Source organism: Pocillopora damicornis, chromosome 4 (genome assembly GCF_964200805.1).
Source record: "Pocillopora damicornis chromosome 4, jaPocDami1.2, whole genome shotgun sequence".
Lineage (NCBI taxonomy): Eukaryota > Metazoa > Cnidaria > Anthozoa > Scleractinia > Pocilloporidae > Pocillopora > Pocillopora damicornis.
This window is the reverse complement of record NC_142673.1, coordinates 7,001,113-7,014,621: the sequence shown is the minus strand read 5'-3', so window position 1 is coordinate 7,014,621 and position 13,509 is coordinate 7,001,113. Positions and strand designations below refer to the sequence as shown.

At 40.1% G+C, this 13,509-nt stretch overlaps 1 protein-coding gene across 12 annotated transcripts in view; it reads left to right on the top strand.

Moving 5' to 3' along the window:
• LOC113679103 (intermembrane lipid transfer protein VPS13C) overlaps positions 1 to 13,509 on the top strand; it is a 115,811-nt gene that overhangs the window by 97,436 nt on the left and 4,866 nt on the right. For 11 of the 12 annotated variants that reach the window (XM_089204439.1, XM_089204438.1, XM_089204444.1 and 8 more), the window contains 22 exons: positions 107 to 240; positions 1,722 to 1,860; positions 2,331 to 2,450; positions 2,714 to 2,823; positions 3,043 to 3,199; positions 4,172 to 4,306; positions 4,546 to 4,627; positions 4,914 to 4,983; positions 5,422 to 5,527; positions 6,020 to 6,085; positions 6,177 to 6,233; positions 7,715 to 7,842; positions 8,597 to 8,678; positions 9,072 to 9,185; positions 9,624 to 9,699; positions 10,107 to 10,270; positions 10,742 to 10,787; positions 11,112 to 11,235; positions 11,921 to 11,984; positions 12,632 to 12,682; positions 12,779 to 12,870; positions 13,345 to 13,468. In XM_089204439.1, the coding sequence (XP_089060565.1) occupies positions 107 to 240; positions 1,722 to 1,860; positions 2,331 to 2,450; positions 2,714 to 2,823; positions 3,043 to 3,199; positions 4,172 to 4,306; positions 4,546 to 4,627; positions 4,914 to 4,983; positions 5,422 to 5,527; positions 6,020 to 6,085; positions 6,177 to 6,233; positions 7,715 to 7,842; positions 8,597 to 8,678; positions 9,072 to 9,185; positions 9,624 to 9,699; positions 10,107 to 10,270; positions 10,742 to 10,787; positions 11,112 to 11,235; positions 11,921 to 11,984; positions 12,632 to 12,682; positions 12,779 to 12,870; positions 13,345 to 13,468 (2,241 nt within the window). Of the gene's footprint in view, positions 1 to 106; positions 241 to 1,721; positions 1,861 to 2,330; positions 2,451 to 2,713; positions 2,824 to 3,042; positions 3,200 to 4,171; positions 4,307 to 4,545; positions 4,628 to 4,913; positions 4,984 to 5,421; positions 5,528 to 6,019; positions 6,086 to 6,176; positions 6,234 to 7,714; positions 7,843 to 8,596; positions 8,679 to 9,071; positions 9,186 to 9,623; positions 9,700 to 10,106; positions 10,271 to 10,741; positions 10,788 to 11,111; positions 11,236 to 11,920; positions 11,985 to 12,631; positions 12,683 to 12,778; positions 12,871 to 13,344; positions 13,469 to 13,509 lie in introns of those variants that run through there. The other variant, XR_016186002.1, reaches the window with a different exon arrangement.

Below are 13,509 nucleotides of genomic sequence, written 5' to 3'. Positions count from 1 at the left end.
CAATAGAGCTTATTCCGGTTCCTGTAAAATGGACACGATGACACGGCCTGGTCTCGGATTTGGAAACCATTGGTTGTCTGTTGACATATAACTTTCTTATTCTCAGGTGGGGGCTGTGTGTGCCGACATGCGCACAAAAGATAATGCTGCTATCACAACTATCACACCATACTTTGCCGGAGCAGCTACCGTTAGACTGGAGAACTGCACTGAGCTAGACATCTGCTATAAACAGAAAGAGTAAGTTCAATAAGTACTTAATGTTTTTTGACTAAGATTGAGATAAAGATGAATGAACATTGTGTGGGGCGTCAGTGGTCCAGTGGTTAGTGCGCTAGACTCTGGGTCGAAGGGCCCGGGTTCAAGTCCTACCAGGGGCATGTCGCTGTATCCTTAAGCAAGATGCTTTACCCACTTTGCTTCGTCTCTCGGATAAGACGTAAAGCCGGAGGTCCCGTCTCACAACCCTTCTATGTTACAAATAAATTGTGGGACGTAAAAGAACGCACGCACTGTTCGCAAAGAGTAGGGCACGTAGTGCCCGGTGTTGTGGTCTATCTCGATTTGTGCCGTCGTAGGTCTGGGTGGGTGAGGTGTAATCACAATGGACTGAAGCGGCTGCCAGAGGCGCCTTTAATATGCTGACGTCCGATCTCACCTCTCTGGTTCCTCCGCAATTCAGCCCTTGGCTGCAAGTGAGGAAATTGGCACCATTCATCTTCTTCATCTTCTTCTTCTAAATACTTTTTTGTGTTTTTGTAAACCGAAAGGAATTAAGACGGGGCCAATTCAACCCTACAGGATTGTTAAATACTGTTTAATTATCAGAAGACACGAGATAACTGGAAGCTATAATTTTTAAACTTGTTTTGGTTGCTGTGCGCCTGCACTGTTGCTGTGTTTTGCGACTCTTTTTTCTATGAAAGTGTATAAAACCTCTTCTCGTTCAAGAAAGAAGTTACAAAGAAAGCGCAAGTTTTATAAGCTCACTAAAGGCTGGTTTTTATGTGCAACGGAGTTGGAATCGTAAATGCGACTCCAAACTTTAGAAAATTGAAAATAGCGGTCGTCAGCGGAGTCATAAATTTGACAGAATTGGAGTCGGAAGAATCAGATCGATAAAAATTTTTTGGATACGATTTTGCTTCAGACCCTGACGCTTATGATCTTGTGAAAACTGAGCCGTCCTCAATCTATTCTATGGCTAACGAATATAATAATCTAGTGTTCATATATCATATGCGTCGGAATCACAAGTGGCATCCGTTACTCTGCTCCCGATTCCTTTGGTTCGATTTTCATCGGACTGTGCCTCTGATAACGACTCGGACTCCGATTTCACTCTTAATTTTTCATAGGTAATTCTCTTTAGTATCTCCCATGCAATTCATTTGATATTAGTTGGAAAAATTTGGTACAGGATCAACAAATAATCCCCCAATCGATGTTTTTCATTATTCTCGTCTGCTTGATATTTTATTAATATTGTAAGGAGAAATTTTGTCTTAGTCCTTTTTTGGAGTTGAAGGGTTAAAAAGTAATGGAAAGAAGCGCGGAGGTGGCTTAAAGTCAAACTCAGATCATTGAACTGAATTTAAAAGATTTGTAAGTTAGTTTTTTAGCACGAGAGAAGGAACACGGACGTGGGTAAAAGCCACATAACTATTAGCAGTAGTAACTCTCTTCTCGCTCTCCTATTGTCATCTTGGGTGCCTCCTCAGCTTGTCTTTCAGGTGCAAGGAACATTGTTTGCATCCTAACCAGAGCGTTTTGTTCACATGGGATGAACCCTCAGCTTCGAGAGAGTTTGTCTGGTTTGTCAAAGGATCTAAAGAGAGAATCACCACTGACTTGTCACAAGTAAGCACTCTTGTTGTTGTTGTTGTTGTTGTTGATGTATTTACAACGCTCGCTTTTTTTTCTCTTTTTTTTTTTCGCATTTCAACATATATCTTGGTTACCAAGGACCTTCGACCCGGTTCGTTTGACGGATTTTGTCTCCCAATCATGTGAGAAGTTTGATCACCAAAGCGTGTTTGGTGATCAGAGATTTCAGTAAGACGTCAGTTCAAATTGAAAATTCCGGTTTGATTACCGAGATGAACAAGAAACAAATGAGGTTTCAATGATCTTACGTTTAACCTGGATAAGAAACCCTGTTGTTATAGAGTGAACCTGGGCCGCCCGCTTTCAACTCAGATCTCTTTCTGAGTCCAGGATTGGAATTCTCGTCAATATGACTCCTTTACCTTGTGAGAAATCGATGATGCACCATTCAGCACCTTTTGCTAGAGTCATGCGATAATGTTTTTATTCTGCTTTATCTGTAGACGGGTTTTGACAGATTTGAGTACCGTGGTAAGAAGATGTACTATTCCACCTTCCTGGACGGTCTGCAGCGCGTGCTCCTCATCACCGATGACTTTACACTGGCGTTCAGAGCTCAAGTGGTAATTTTTCTTTTGTTGCAGGAGATACTGAGTAACTGGAACCCAGTACTGCTGTGTTGGCTTCATTTATTAATTCAAACGTTTTGCAGCTCTGCTTCTAATGAACTCTTCTCGTGAACTTTCCACTTGCAATGAAATTCTTTCTCCTCAAGTCACTACGTGCACTTTATGTCCACCCCTTCCGTGAAGCTGACCATAAAGTTAATTGATGCCTATATTTCCTACACATTGAATGTTTTGTATTATTTACTTCTCTTACCAAGGAACTAAAGGAGCGCCCCTCACAGTGCATCACTTTGGCACTTCAGGGAGTTTGCTTGTCTCTTGTGAACAATGAAAAAAGTATCGAGGTGGCATACATCGGAATTAAACCGTAAGAGCTTCACTTTTATCATTTCTTTTTCTCGTTCCTTTTTTTTCTTTTAGTTTTTTTTTCTTAACTCGGACAGTACACTGGTAAAAAGAATAACTTTAAAAGTTTACTCCAGACAGTAGGCTGAAAGTAAAGTTGTTTGACGTTTTTATGCGTGAAGGAGTAAAGGTAATTTCTGGGCATCTACCGGTATTTAAAATCTGAGATTTATTATTGTAGGAGTGATATTATCTGGGAAGAGCAGAAGAAGAAAGGAAGATGGAAGGCACTCAAGTTACGCCTCTGCAACGAATTAGAAGCTGGTTGGAATAAATTGCAGCGAGATATTGCCATAGGTGCCACAGCCAATTACATCTATAAGAGTGGCGACTTGGAGGCGCGTATCTGTAATTTTTGTTCTTGTTGGTCAAATTTATTGGTGCTGTAAATCAGCTTTCACCGGCCTTCAGCTCAGTTGGGAGGTGCAGTGGGAGGAGGTGGGAGGCGCAGTAGCTTAAGACTAGCGCTAGACGTCGGATAGTGAGAGCCGGATTCGAGATGTGGCGAGGGTCATTGTGCTTTTGTTTGCCCGGGAGTTTAAATGTACACTAGCGAGCTGTTGGGAACATTTGACTAAGGCAAGCAGGGCTTGAAGTTAACTCTCGCAAACTCGTAAAATGCGAACAATTTTGATAAACTGCGAGTGAGGAAAATATACACTAGCAAACGTTTGTTTGTTAGAATCATCCATGTCTCTCAAACATGCAGTAGATAGTTAATGGCTGTCAGGAAAATGGCAGAGGGGACCAAAATTTAATACCGTTTTCATTAAACTTCTCAGCTCGTTAATAGGCTGTGCGAAATATCAATTCTAATCTTATTTCAGATATGGCCACTGAAATTTCAAGGGAAAAGAATTTGGTTGTGGTCTCACCGTTTGAAGGTGGAAAAAAATCTTATCGGCAAAACTTTTCAAATGTGCTAAGAAGTTAACTTCGAGCCCTGGCAAACAGTTGGCGGCATTTAGCGCGCACAGTATCGTGGGAACCGCATGGGCTAATGGTCACAGTGCTTTTGTCCGCCCAGGAGAACAAATATGTATCAGCGATGGCTTACCATTCCATTCCTTACCAAGGAGGAGTGGCAAAACCCCTAGTTATTTTATGCCATGGAAACGGAAATAGGCCCTGAGAGCGAATGATTGGCCCGTGAAAGAGCAAAATCTTCGGAAGAGCTCAGGGGATCGTTACCTTTCTGTTCATGTTTTCTCGAATAGCGACGAATTTTTACCAAAGAACTTAAAGTGCAAGTTCATATTTTTTGCTCTTTTTGTTTCACGTTTTTAGTAAATGTTGTCCACCATTTCCAGGTTGATTTTAAACAAATGGAGATTGTGCGGCCTACACGCCAGCACATCAGAAGAACATTTACTCCTGGAATTTCATTAGAGTACACATCTTCGCCAAATGAACACACACTTTCTACAAAGATCAATTCAGTTCAGGTGAGCGAGAGAAAAATAGAGGGAGAAGAACTGTGGCAAACAAGACTTAAATCATTTTAGCTCAGGGAAGTAGAACACTAAGTTCTGCCTCTCTCGAAAACCCTGCTGAAACTGTAAGCTTTGTTACTTATCCAGTGTCTTAAAACTAAGATTAACTAAAGTTTGTTTGCCTGTTGATTTTGTGCAGTTTGATCGTTAAGACTCCATCAGTCTGAAAGAGGATGTTTGTATCTTCGCAGATTGACAGCCAAGTCCCAGGTGCCACCTTCCAGACCGTACTCTTCCCAGTGCCCCCTCCAAAGTCAATCGCCGCTGATAGTGGTAAGTGACGAAGGTGAATTTGAGCCAGTATCCTCCTTGCAAAGTGATTATCAAAACTGTAACAAAATTCTCAATTTTGATTTGTCATTGGCAGCTCGATGTGAGCGCTGATGGGACAATTTACCTGTCAGTAATCAGTACGCTCAGTAATCAGTAATTATTCGCTCTGAGGAAGGGCTAACGCTCGAAACGTCAGCTTTGAAACTCTGTACAGTACCGAAATTACCTTACCAACTCAGTTGATAAAACCAAATATCTTGCAGTAATCTCTACGATTGTGTTTTAGAACCAAAGCCGTACATTGAAGTGAGTTTAGTCGCAAAGCAAGAGGAGCACACGCACGTGAATGAGATCAAGTGAGTGGTTCGGAAAATGGCGTTTACTCTAGGACTATGATCTTCTGACTATTTTAAAATCCACGACAAAATGAGATGACACATAGCATTCACTAATCTACCTGAGCAGAAATTACCAGGAAAGAACATTGAAAATGAACTACACTTCTCTGCAATTTCCCGTCGCCCCATTCATGGAAAATTTAGTGTAACATTGTAGGGGGGGGGGGGGGAAGGGGAAGAGGAAGAGGAGGGTGTCAACGAGGGAATTAGGAATAAAATTATAAAATTGATGTGCTTTTCCAGAATATTGTGATCTCAGTAGTCATGTGTCAACTATTTTGTCGCGGATTTTAGCTTACCCGAACTGATGTATAATATTGAAGTTTCAGATCAATGATTCATCTGGTTTATTTAAACAGTTTGCTGGTCTCTACTTCTTATGTTCTTCTTACTCAGGTACTTCAAGGTTCTCATTCAAGAGATGGACGTAAAGATCGATATGAGCTTTATCATGGCCTGTATTGGATTATTTTCGTTTGACGCTATTGACAGAAGCCAAGAGGTAAGGATGCTCTGTGCAGTATTCATTCAGCTTGCGCATGCGTTTACTGCATTGGGCTGCATATCCACGGGGGTACGATAAAACCAAAACAAAGGTCGGCGTAGAGAAAATCTGGATCGAACCGCATCGGACCGGATAGGATCACGGATCGAGGAAAAAAAACAAAGAGTTTTGAAAAATAAAAGAAATCAAATCGTTTATACAAAAAATAAGAGCTAAAAAACTAAAATATGTTAATTGAAATTAGAAATGTTGCGTAACAGGCCAAAATAAAGTCTGTGTGACGTAATGGGGCGCAGGCTCCTCTGGAAGTTTTTTTGCCCCAAAACCCCAGGCCAATCACAGGAAGAAGTCACTTCGGGGAAGCAAAACCATTACTAACGTGGATTATTTTCGAAAATATCTTTATTTCATCTTTTAAAGCTTGTTAAATAGGCATCTCAAAATAGAAACGCAGTATACTTAGAATTTGTCGAACGTTTGTCTTCACAGTCCAGCCAGTATGCTTTGGACAAACAAATGGTTCATGGCAAGCTTGGAGAGGCGTTTGCCGTTCAGGTCGGTAACTCACTGGTCTTGAAATTATGCCTGTTTATATTGTAGCCGTTTAAAAATTCACACTTATTAATCCTTTTTTTTTTTCCTCCAGGCTGCCCTAAGTACTGACAGAAATTTTTTCGACTTCTTCCATCTATCACCGTTGAAGGTATCGTTTCCGATTGTCCTCCTCTAACCCGACTCTATAATCATATCGACTTAACCGTTAACTCTCAAGATCTGATTATTAATTCGTCCCTCTAGCTGCTACACGTATACTTGTAAATTAGTCATGAGAATTTGGTGTAAGATCGAGTTAACAACTTCTACATGATAAGGTTGAATATTCTCATTACCTGTTTGCTATATAATGTAAGGATATTATAGGGAGAAGTCTCATGTTGATCACTTCAGGAGTTAAAGGGTTAATGACGCATCAGCACACAGGAAATTTATTGAATTAGCGTAAAAGATTTCGAGATTGCTTACCCAATCCAATTTCACTTCATGAAGGGCTCATTTCGATTGAAAATTATCAAACCAAACGAAAGAAAGCACCTCCAATGACAAAAAAGGCAAATTACCGTGAGATGCCAACTGAAACTCAAACGATAGCGTGAAAATAGGAGTGACTTCGCGATTGATCTTGGTGTTGTATCTGATTGGTTGGGGCGGTGGCCTGAGTTTTCTCGACCAATCACAGAGCGAAGAAAAGTCGAGCCATTGCCATTGCTGACTGCTTTTAAATTCTATCACAGGCAGCCCAAGCTTACGTCTCGAGAAAAAGCAAACGATAAATTTAAGAAAATGAACGACACTTTTAAAAACATGTTTCGACAGTTCTTCTGTTGTTGAATTGAAAGTGTGTAACAAAATGCTGATTGGACAAAACAAACAATAGTAACGGAACAATGAAAGCATTTACAAGGAAAGTTTTAAATTAACATGATAAAGTTGATGATTAAGTGTTGGTTTCTCCCACTGAATGTGGATAGCTTCTTTGATTTTAAGTTGAAAAGTTGTGGAAGCGTGATCTAAGATGTTAAAACACTTATCAGAACAAAGGGTGCGATACTGTGGAGAATTATGTAGAAGTCTGAAAATGTGAGAGGTCCTATCACTGACCAACTGTCCAAAAATGTTTTTAAAAAGTGTGACAGTCGTATATTTTCTTAAATTCGTTACATATCTGCTTCTACACAGACCTTTTGGAAACTATTAATTCATAAAAGCGTCACGCGTTGTGTGACTCGGTGTTAATTAAGTTAGGGGAGGAACCGTTGAGAATTTAAACACGTTATAAGGAATAGCGTGGGGAACGAAATATGATCGATTTACAACGATAAACATTTCGAAATATGAACATTTTACACCTAAAATCAACAGAACTCAGTCACATCTTGAGTATCCATTGTAGTTTCTGGCGATTTCTGCCGTTTTAAGCTTGTTTTGCTATCACTGTTATTCCTGCTGGCTTGGGCCGTCTCTGATTAGTTAATGTTTAAAACAATGCTATCCTGGATGGCAAAAGATTCAGTTACTCTCTCAAATGAATTGGTTTTAACTGAATGGTGATGTGATCACGTGACTAATGAGAGTGAAAGACTCTTTCGCCCAGCCTAAGGACATTTATTATGATTTTTCCTGTAGATTCATGTTAGTTTTTCTCAGCTGGGTGGCGGCGCCGAGGTCAAAAAAGCTATCGGTGGCAGTTTTGTAAGCTTGTTGCTCAAGAGTGTCGGAGTAGCAGTCACTGAAGTACAAGATGTAGAGTTCAAGTGGGTAACATTTTCGTCAGCCATGAACTTGCTCGATAATTTTGTCATAATGCCTCTTCACACTTGTCGTTTCCTATCGTGACGCTATGTTCCCCAGTCAAATGTGTTCCCTTCCGTTTGGTGCAAACAACGATACCTGGCTCAAAATGAGGTCTTAGATTTATATGCCATTATGTCTTAGAAGTTGACTGAACGTTAAAGGAAATAAGAGGGGGAAAAAAACTTGAGCCGGTGCTTGTCTCCATGAGTTATAACAAAGATTGTAGGTTGAAGCACTAGCCCCGCCCCGTGTGGAAACCTTCCACCTTTTGCCATGCAGCCAAATATACAGCTACTTCTTAGAGCAGAAAATATGACCAAATCTGGGCTCTGCATTTAGTTCTTAGGAAAAAAAGAAAATAGAACTGACGTGAACTGTTTACTTAACCTTTTAACTCTCAGATCAAATTTGTAATTCTCCTTACTGTCAACCATACAATTCTTATAACGTTAGTTCAGAGAATTTAGTATTGGATCAACTAATTATCCCCTAATTGATATATTTCTTTATTCTCATCACTCATCTGGTTGATACTGTATTGATATTGTAAAGAGAAATTCTGTCTTGGTCATTCATGGGAGTTAAAGGGTTAGGGGTTGGTGACCTACCCTCTCTTGATGATTTGTCACATATTTATTTCCTGTTATCCAGTGTTTTCATGTCACACCTCTAAGAGGAGCTTGGCAGACAGTTTCGTTTATGTTGTATTTACAGGCTAGCTTATTTCGAAATAAAGGACAAAGTTTATACGCCGCAGCAGTTAATGGAAGTCGCCATCAAGCATTACCGTAGTCAGGTGAATTTATTCAGTACTCTATGATGGGAGACGCACGGGACCCCGGGTCAGGCGGTTCGGTTCATGCACTGGCCAGGTCACTTTGATGTGTTATAGGGCAAGACACTTTACTCCTACAGTGCTTTAATCCATCTGTATAGATGGGTACAGGCGAACCTTCAGGAAAAAGTGACGAAATCCCAGGGGGGGGGGGGCTGCGATGGATTAAAGTGTTATGCAGTGGTAGACATACTCTTAATTGCTTCATGCTACAGAAACCAGAACAACCACCCGCTACTTGACTTCTAAGACTTAACTATAATCGCCACCGAACTTTAATTGATTGTGACAGGTAAATAAGTGGATCGCTCGTATGGCAGTAATGATTAATTTTTTCGGCCTTTTTTAATTCAGGCACTGAAGCAGTTATACGTGTTAGTACTGGGGCTTGATGTATTAGGAAATCCATTTGCTTTGCTTACCGGCCTGAAGGAAGGAGCGAGAGACTTCTTTTACGAACCTTACCAGGTAAGTTTGATGGATGACTTTAAAAAACAAATGATACTCGAATTTAACTCAGAGAGTGAGCGAGAGACCAAAATATTGGACTATTCTTTGGCGTTTGTAATTATAATTGTTAGCATAATCTCCCCTTCATAATTATCATTATGTATCGATAAATACTTGTTTTCTTGTTTTGTGCTGTTTCTTCTTCTTCTTCTTCTTTTTTTTTTTTTCTTCTTCTGATTTTAACTGAAAAAACTGCAGTTCACTGAAATGTAAAACATTTCTGTACGTATCAATTAGCATTTTGAAGGACTGTGTCCAAGCCCTTCTCAGTCATTGGCCAGAAAATGAGCTAGCGATCCTTTATAAAGTATCTTCGTGGATAGGAACAAAGACAGAAGTGGACAGAATTGCAAAAACTGGGACAAGTCCGAATACTCTTGTTTCTGTTTGTTCTAGGGTCTTATCCAGGGTCCTGGCGAGTTCGCAGAGGGTTTGCTGATTGGCGCCACGAGCTTGTTAGGTCACACTGTTGGTATGTTGATGTAAATCTATGCTTAGGTTTCGCTCTTTTTTTGAACTTGTTCACGCGCTGGACTCTGGATACGGAAGGTCCGGAGTCGAAACCTGGCGGATCATTAAGTTAAATTCTTGGGGAAGACACTTTACTCTTTATGTCTCTCTCCATTCTGTGATACAATCAGGAAAACCACACCACATTGCTGGAAGGTTAGTAGTGATGGTCTAATTTCCGTCTTGGAGGAGAGGCCACAGTGCTAGTCTTTATGTAATACAGAAACTTGTTGAAGATCCAGCATCGCAGGCTACTTAGCTCGTTGAACGCAACCTTTTGACTGCTTTACTCTACTTCTGCTGGTGATTAACCCCTGGGCATATGGAGTATTTTGATCTTCCAAATGTTCTTGTTTGTTTGTTTTTCAGGTGGTGCGGCTGCTGTAGTCTCTCGTATAACTGGAACGCTGGGGAAAGGTATCGCTGCACTAACAATGGATGATAAATACCAACAGGAGAGGAGGCAGGCGATGGGAAAGAAACCTGTTAATGTCAAAGAAGGACTCACAAGGGGTGGGAAGGGACTTCTTGAAGTAAGTGCTAACGTTAGAGTGCTTTGATAACCTCAAGGAAAGACTTTAAAATTGGAGGTCAATTAAAATATGAGAACTTGGAGTTATAGACGGAATAAGGGAATGTTTTGTTACTTAGCAGGCGGTTTCTCGACGTAACATGTTTTTTTTTCGGGTTTTTTTATGGCATGTAGATGTGAACTTTATACATCGGGCACTTATGCGCTTATTCGAATGATTGTCACAACATCTAATCCAAAGAAATCACTCCAGCTAATCAGGACAAAGGAAACGTCCATAAAAAATTAATGGTCCTCTTCGAGAAAACAAAACAAAGCGAATCAAAACCGAAAAAGCAATAAAAAGGCAATTAAATTGGTTCGAGCACGGAGAAAGTGCACGTGACCATGTCGTGATCGCTTGCAGTGAGTGATAAGAAACCATTGCACTTTCTTACTTCTGTCACTTTTTGTTTGTTTTGTGTATTTTTAGGGCGTTTTGGGAGGTGTGACAGGAATAGTAACCAAACCAATGCAGGGTGAGTTCAGTTAAAAAATGCACCAAATATCGTTTTTACAAAAGCGGTTTTTCTAAATTTCCAAGTAGTTTTTTTCTGCTAGTTGGGTCTTTTACGTTTTTTTGTTTCATAAGGAATGTCTATTTTCACTAGTTCGGCTTTAATCAAACTCTAAACACCGTCAAGGGTAAAAAAACTCACATGAATTTTTATTCCGTAACTTTCCAATTAAATGTGGAAGTTCTCTTCTCGTACCTAAGAACTCCGTCTCCCTCCCACCCGTCACAAATCAGGACATCTTCACGGAGTTATCTGTTTTCCTTCACTTGTCATTCATTTTCACAGGCGCAAAGGCTGGTGGTGCCGCGGGGTTTTTCAAGGGACTGGGAAAGGGTGTGGTTGGTGTGGTGGCACGTCCTGCCGGAGGTTTGGTTGACTTTGCGAGCAGCACATTCGAAGGAATTAAAGGGTTAGTAACATTTCAGAACTTAACACCTTTTTAAAGTACGTTATTTTTTCGTCTTCTCACGAGTGTGGGAGAAAGAAATCAAACAAGAATCGCCACGAAGAATCGAATCTCAGACCTTTGGATTTCGCGCTCCGATGTTCAACCACTGAGCTTCCGAGAGTTCCATGGCGAGTTAGGCCATTACTAGATTCATATGTGATTCATTTGGTTAAACCTTAAGTCGTTCGGTAAACGACAGCGTTAGCAAAGAATTTTCCTATTAGCATCACAAAGGATAGGCTCGATTTCTGCCGTCTTCTTGGGTCCAGTCTTAAAACCTTTGTGACCAAGTGACCAACTTATGTTTGGTTTTCCTTTTGCACCTGATTGATCTGAAAGTTTTTGACTTTTCCTTTTTTCTTGTATTTTGACGAAGCACAAAGTGGAGTGAAGCATAACCATTTAAATCCGGGAAACGTTTGATATTCGATTGACAATTTCGAGTTGAATCCGAAATACATTTTGGGTACAACACTGACACCAATATTGAGAATGTTTTGGACGACAATGTGTCAGTTTACAAGGCCCTGATGACGAAATTTTTCTGCCATAATGTCACGTATGAGTACAAATCAAAATTTCCGAGATTTGTGTCAGAATTCTTCATGCTTATCCGTCATCTGAAACTGAGCTTCCTACTTTGCAGTTCTGCCATCAGTGGAAGTGAAGTTAAACGATTAAGACCACCCAGATGTTTCTACGCTGACAAGGTGACTTACACACTTAATTTGCCTTAACTTTATCACTCCTCAGATCTCATTAGGAATTCTTCTTATTGTCTGCCATACAACTGGTAAGATGCTAGTTCATAGAAGTTGGTATTGAATCAACTAATAATCCCCTATAAAGAGATGTTTTTCTTCATTTTCATCATTTGTATGCTTGATATTGTATTGATGATGTTGTAAAGAGAATTTCTGTTTTGGTCACTCGTGGGAATTAAAGGGTTAAAAAATCATAACGCAAAATCAGAAAAAGGTTACCTTTTCAGGGAGCCAATAAAAACTGAAATGAATTAGATGTAAACGACTTCAAGCGCGGGAAAACGCGGATACGGAGATTGTGATTGGTTTAGAGAATTGTGCAAGTTTTAGAAACCAATAAGAGACCTGAGCGAAGCCAGTACTTTCCAAGATTCCTTTTGGTACTCGATTGGAAATTGATCGACACATTACGTCAAAGAGAGAGACTTTAACTGTTCGGCGCGAAAAGGTACTCTTTTGTAGTATGAGTTTCTTATTTACCAAGCGTGGAAACCGTCCGTATGGCAAAATCCCGACCAAGTAAAAACAAATCAGTACGCTCGGATTTACCTCAATACTGCCTTGCCATATAATAAATTGATGTATTTGTTCAGGTTATCAAGCCATATAATCTGCACGAAGCCCTAGGAAACGCCGTACTGCAGGTAACGTCGTAATAATATCTTAGGTTTGACAAACTATCCGTGTACGCTGTCTTCGAGAATGTTGAGTTATAGTGTGTTTTTCTTTCCTTCAACTAGGAAACTAAGAAAACGAGAGCTGTCTTGGTGGCCGACACTTATTTCTGTCATAGTCGTCTTAATACTAGGAAAACACTTCTTATCACAAACATGTAAGTTCTGATACTAAGGAGAAATCGTCGATTGTGTTCGCCAGATCTTTTCATTCTTCAATACATTTTCAGATTCTTCTTTTTAATAATCGAGAATTTTCGTGACCTTGGAATAACTGTCCTTACATAATGTTCTGCTCATGCGTGATACTGTCTGAATGGGTTTTCCATGTAATGTCTTCCTACTTATGCGTAGATCTATCAAATTAATTTTTCGCAAAATATGATGATTTCGCAGTGTCTCGCAGTTAAGTTGTTTGCCAGAGGCTTCACGATATTTTGCCCAACTTACTCCAATAAGTGTTTGCAGAGGGGAATTTCATTTTTCTGTATTTAGTCTTTAAACTTATGGAAAATGTCGGTAACAAGTTTATTTTCTTGTGCGTCGACTGAACAAGGTTGTTCAGTGGACTTTGAACAACGCTCATTCTTTTCCTTTATTGTTCTTTCAAATTTTTGTATCACCTTCGGTAGACACATCATAGTTGCTGGTAAAACAGATGTGTTTGAAGCGTGGCAAATTGATTGGATGTGTAGATTTGACGAACTCACGGGTGAACCGAGAACTGAAGGAGAAAGACTTGTTCTAAATGTGCGGGTAAGACTCTAACGTCGACGATAGTATTAGGCGCATTTTAT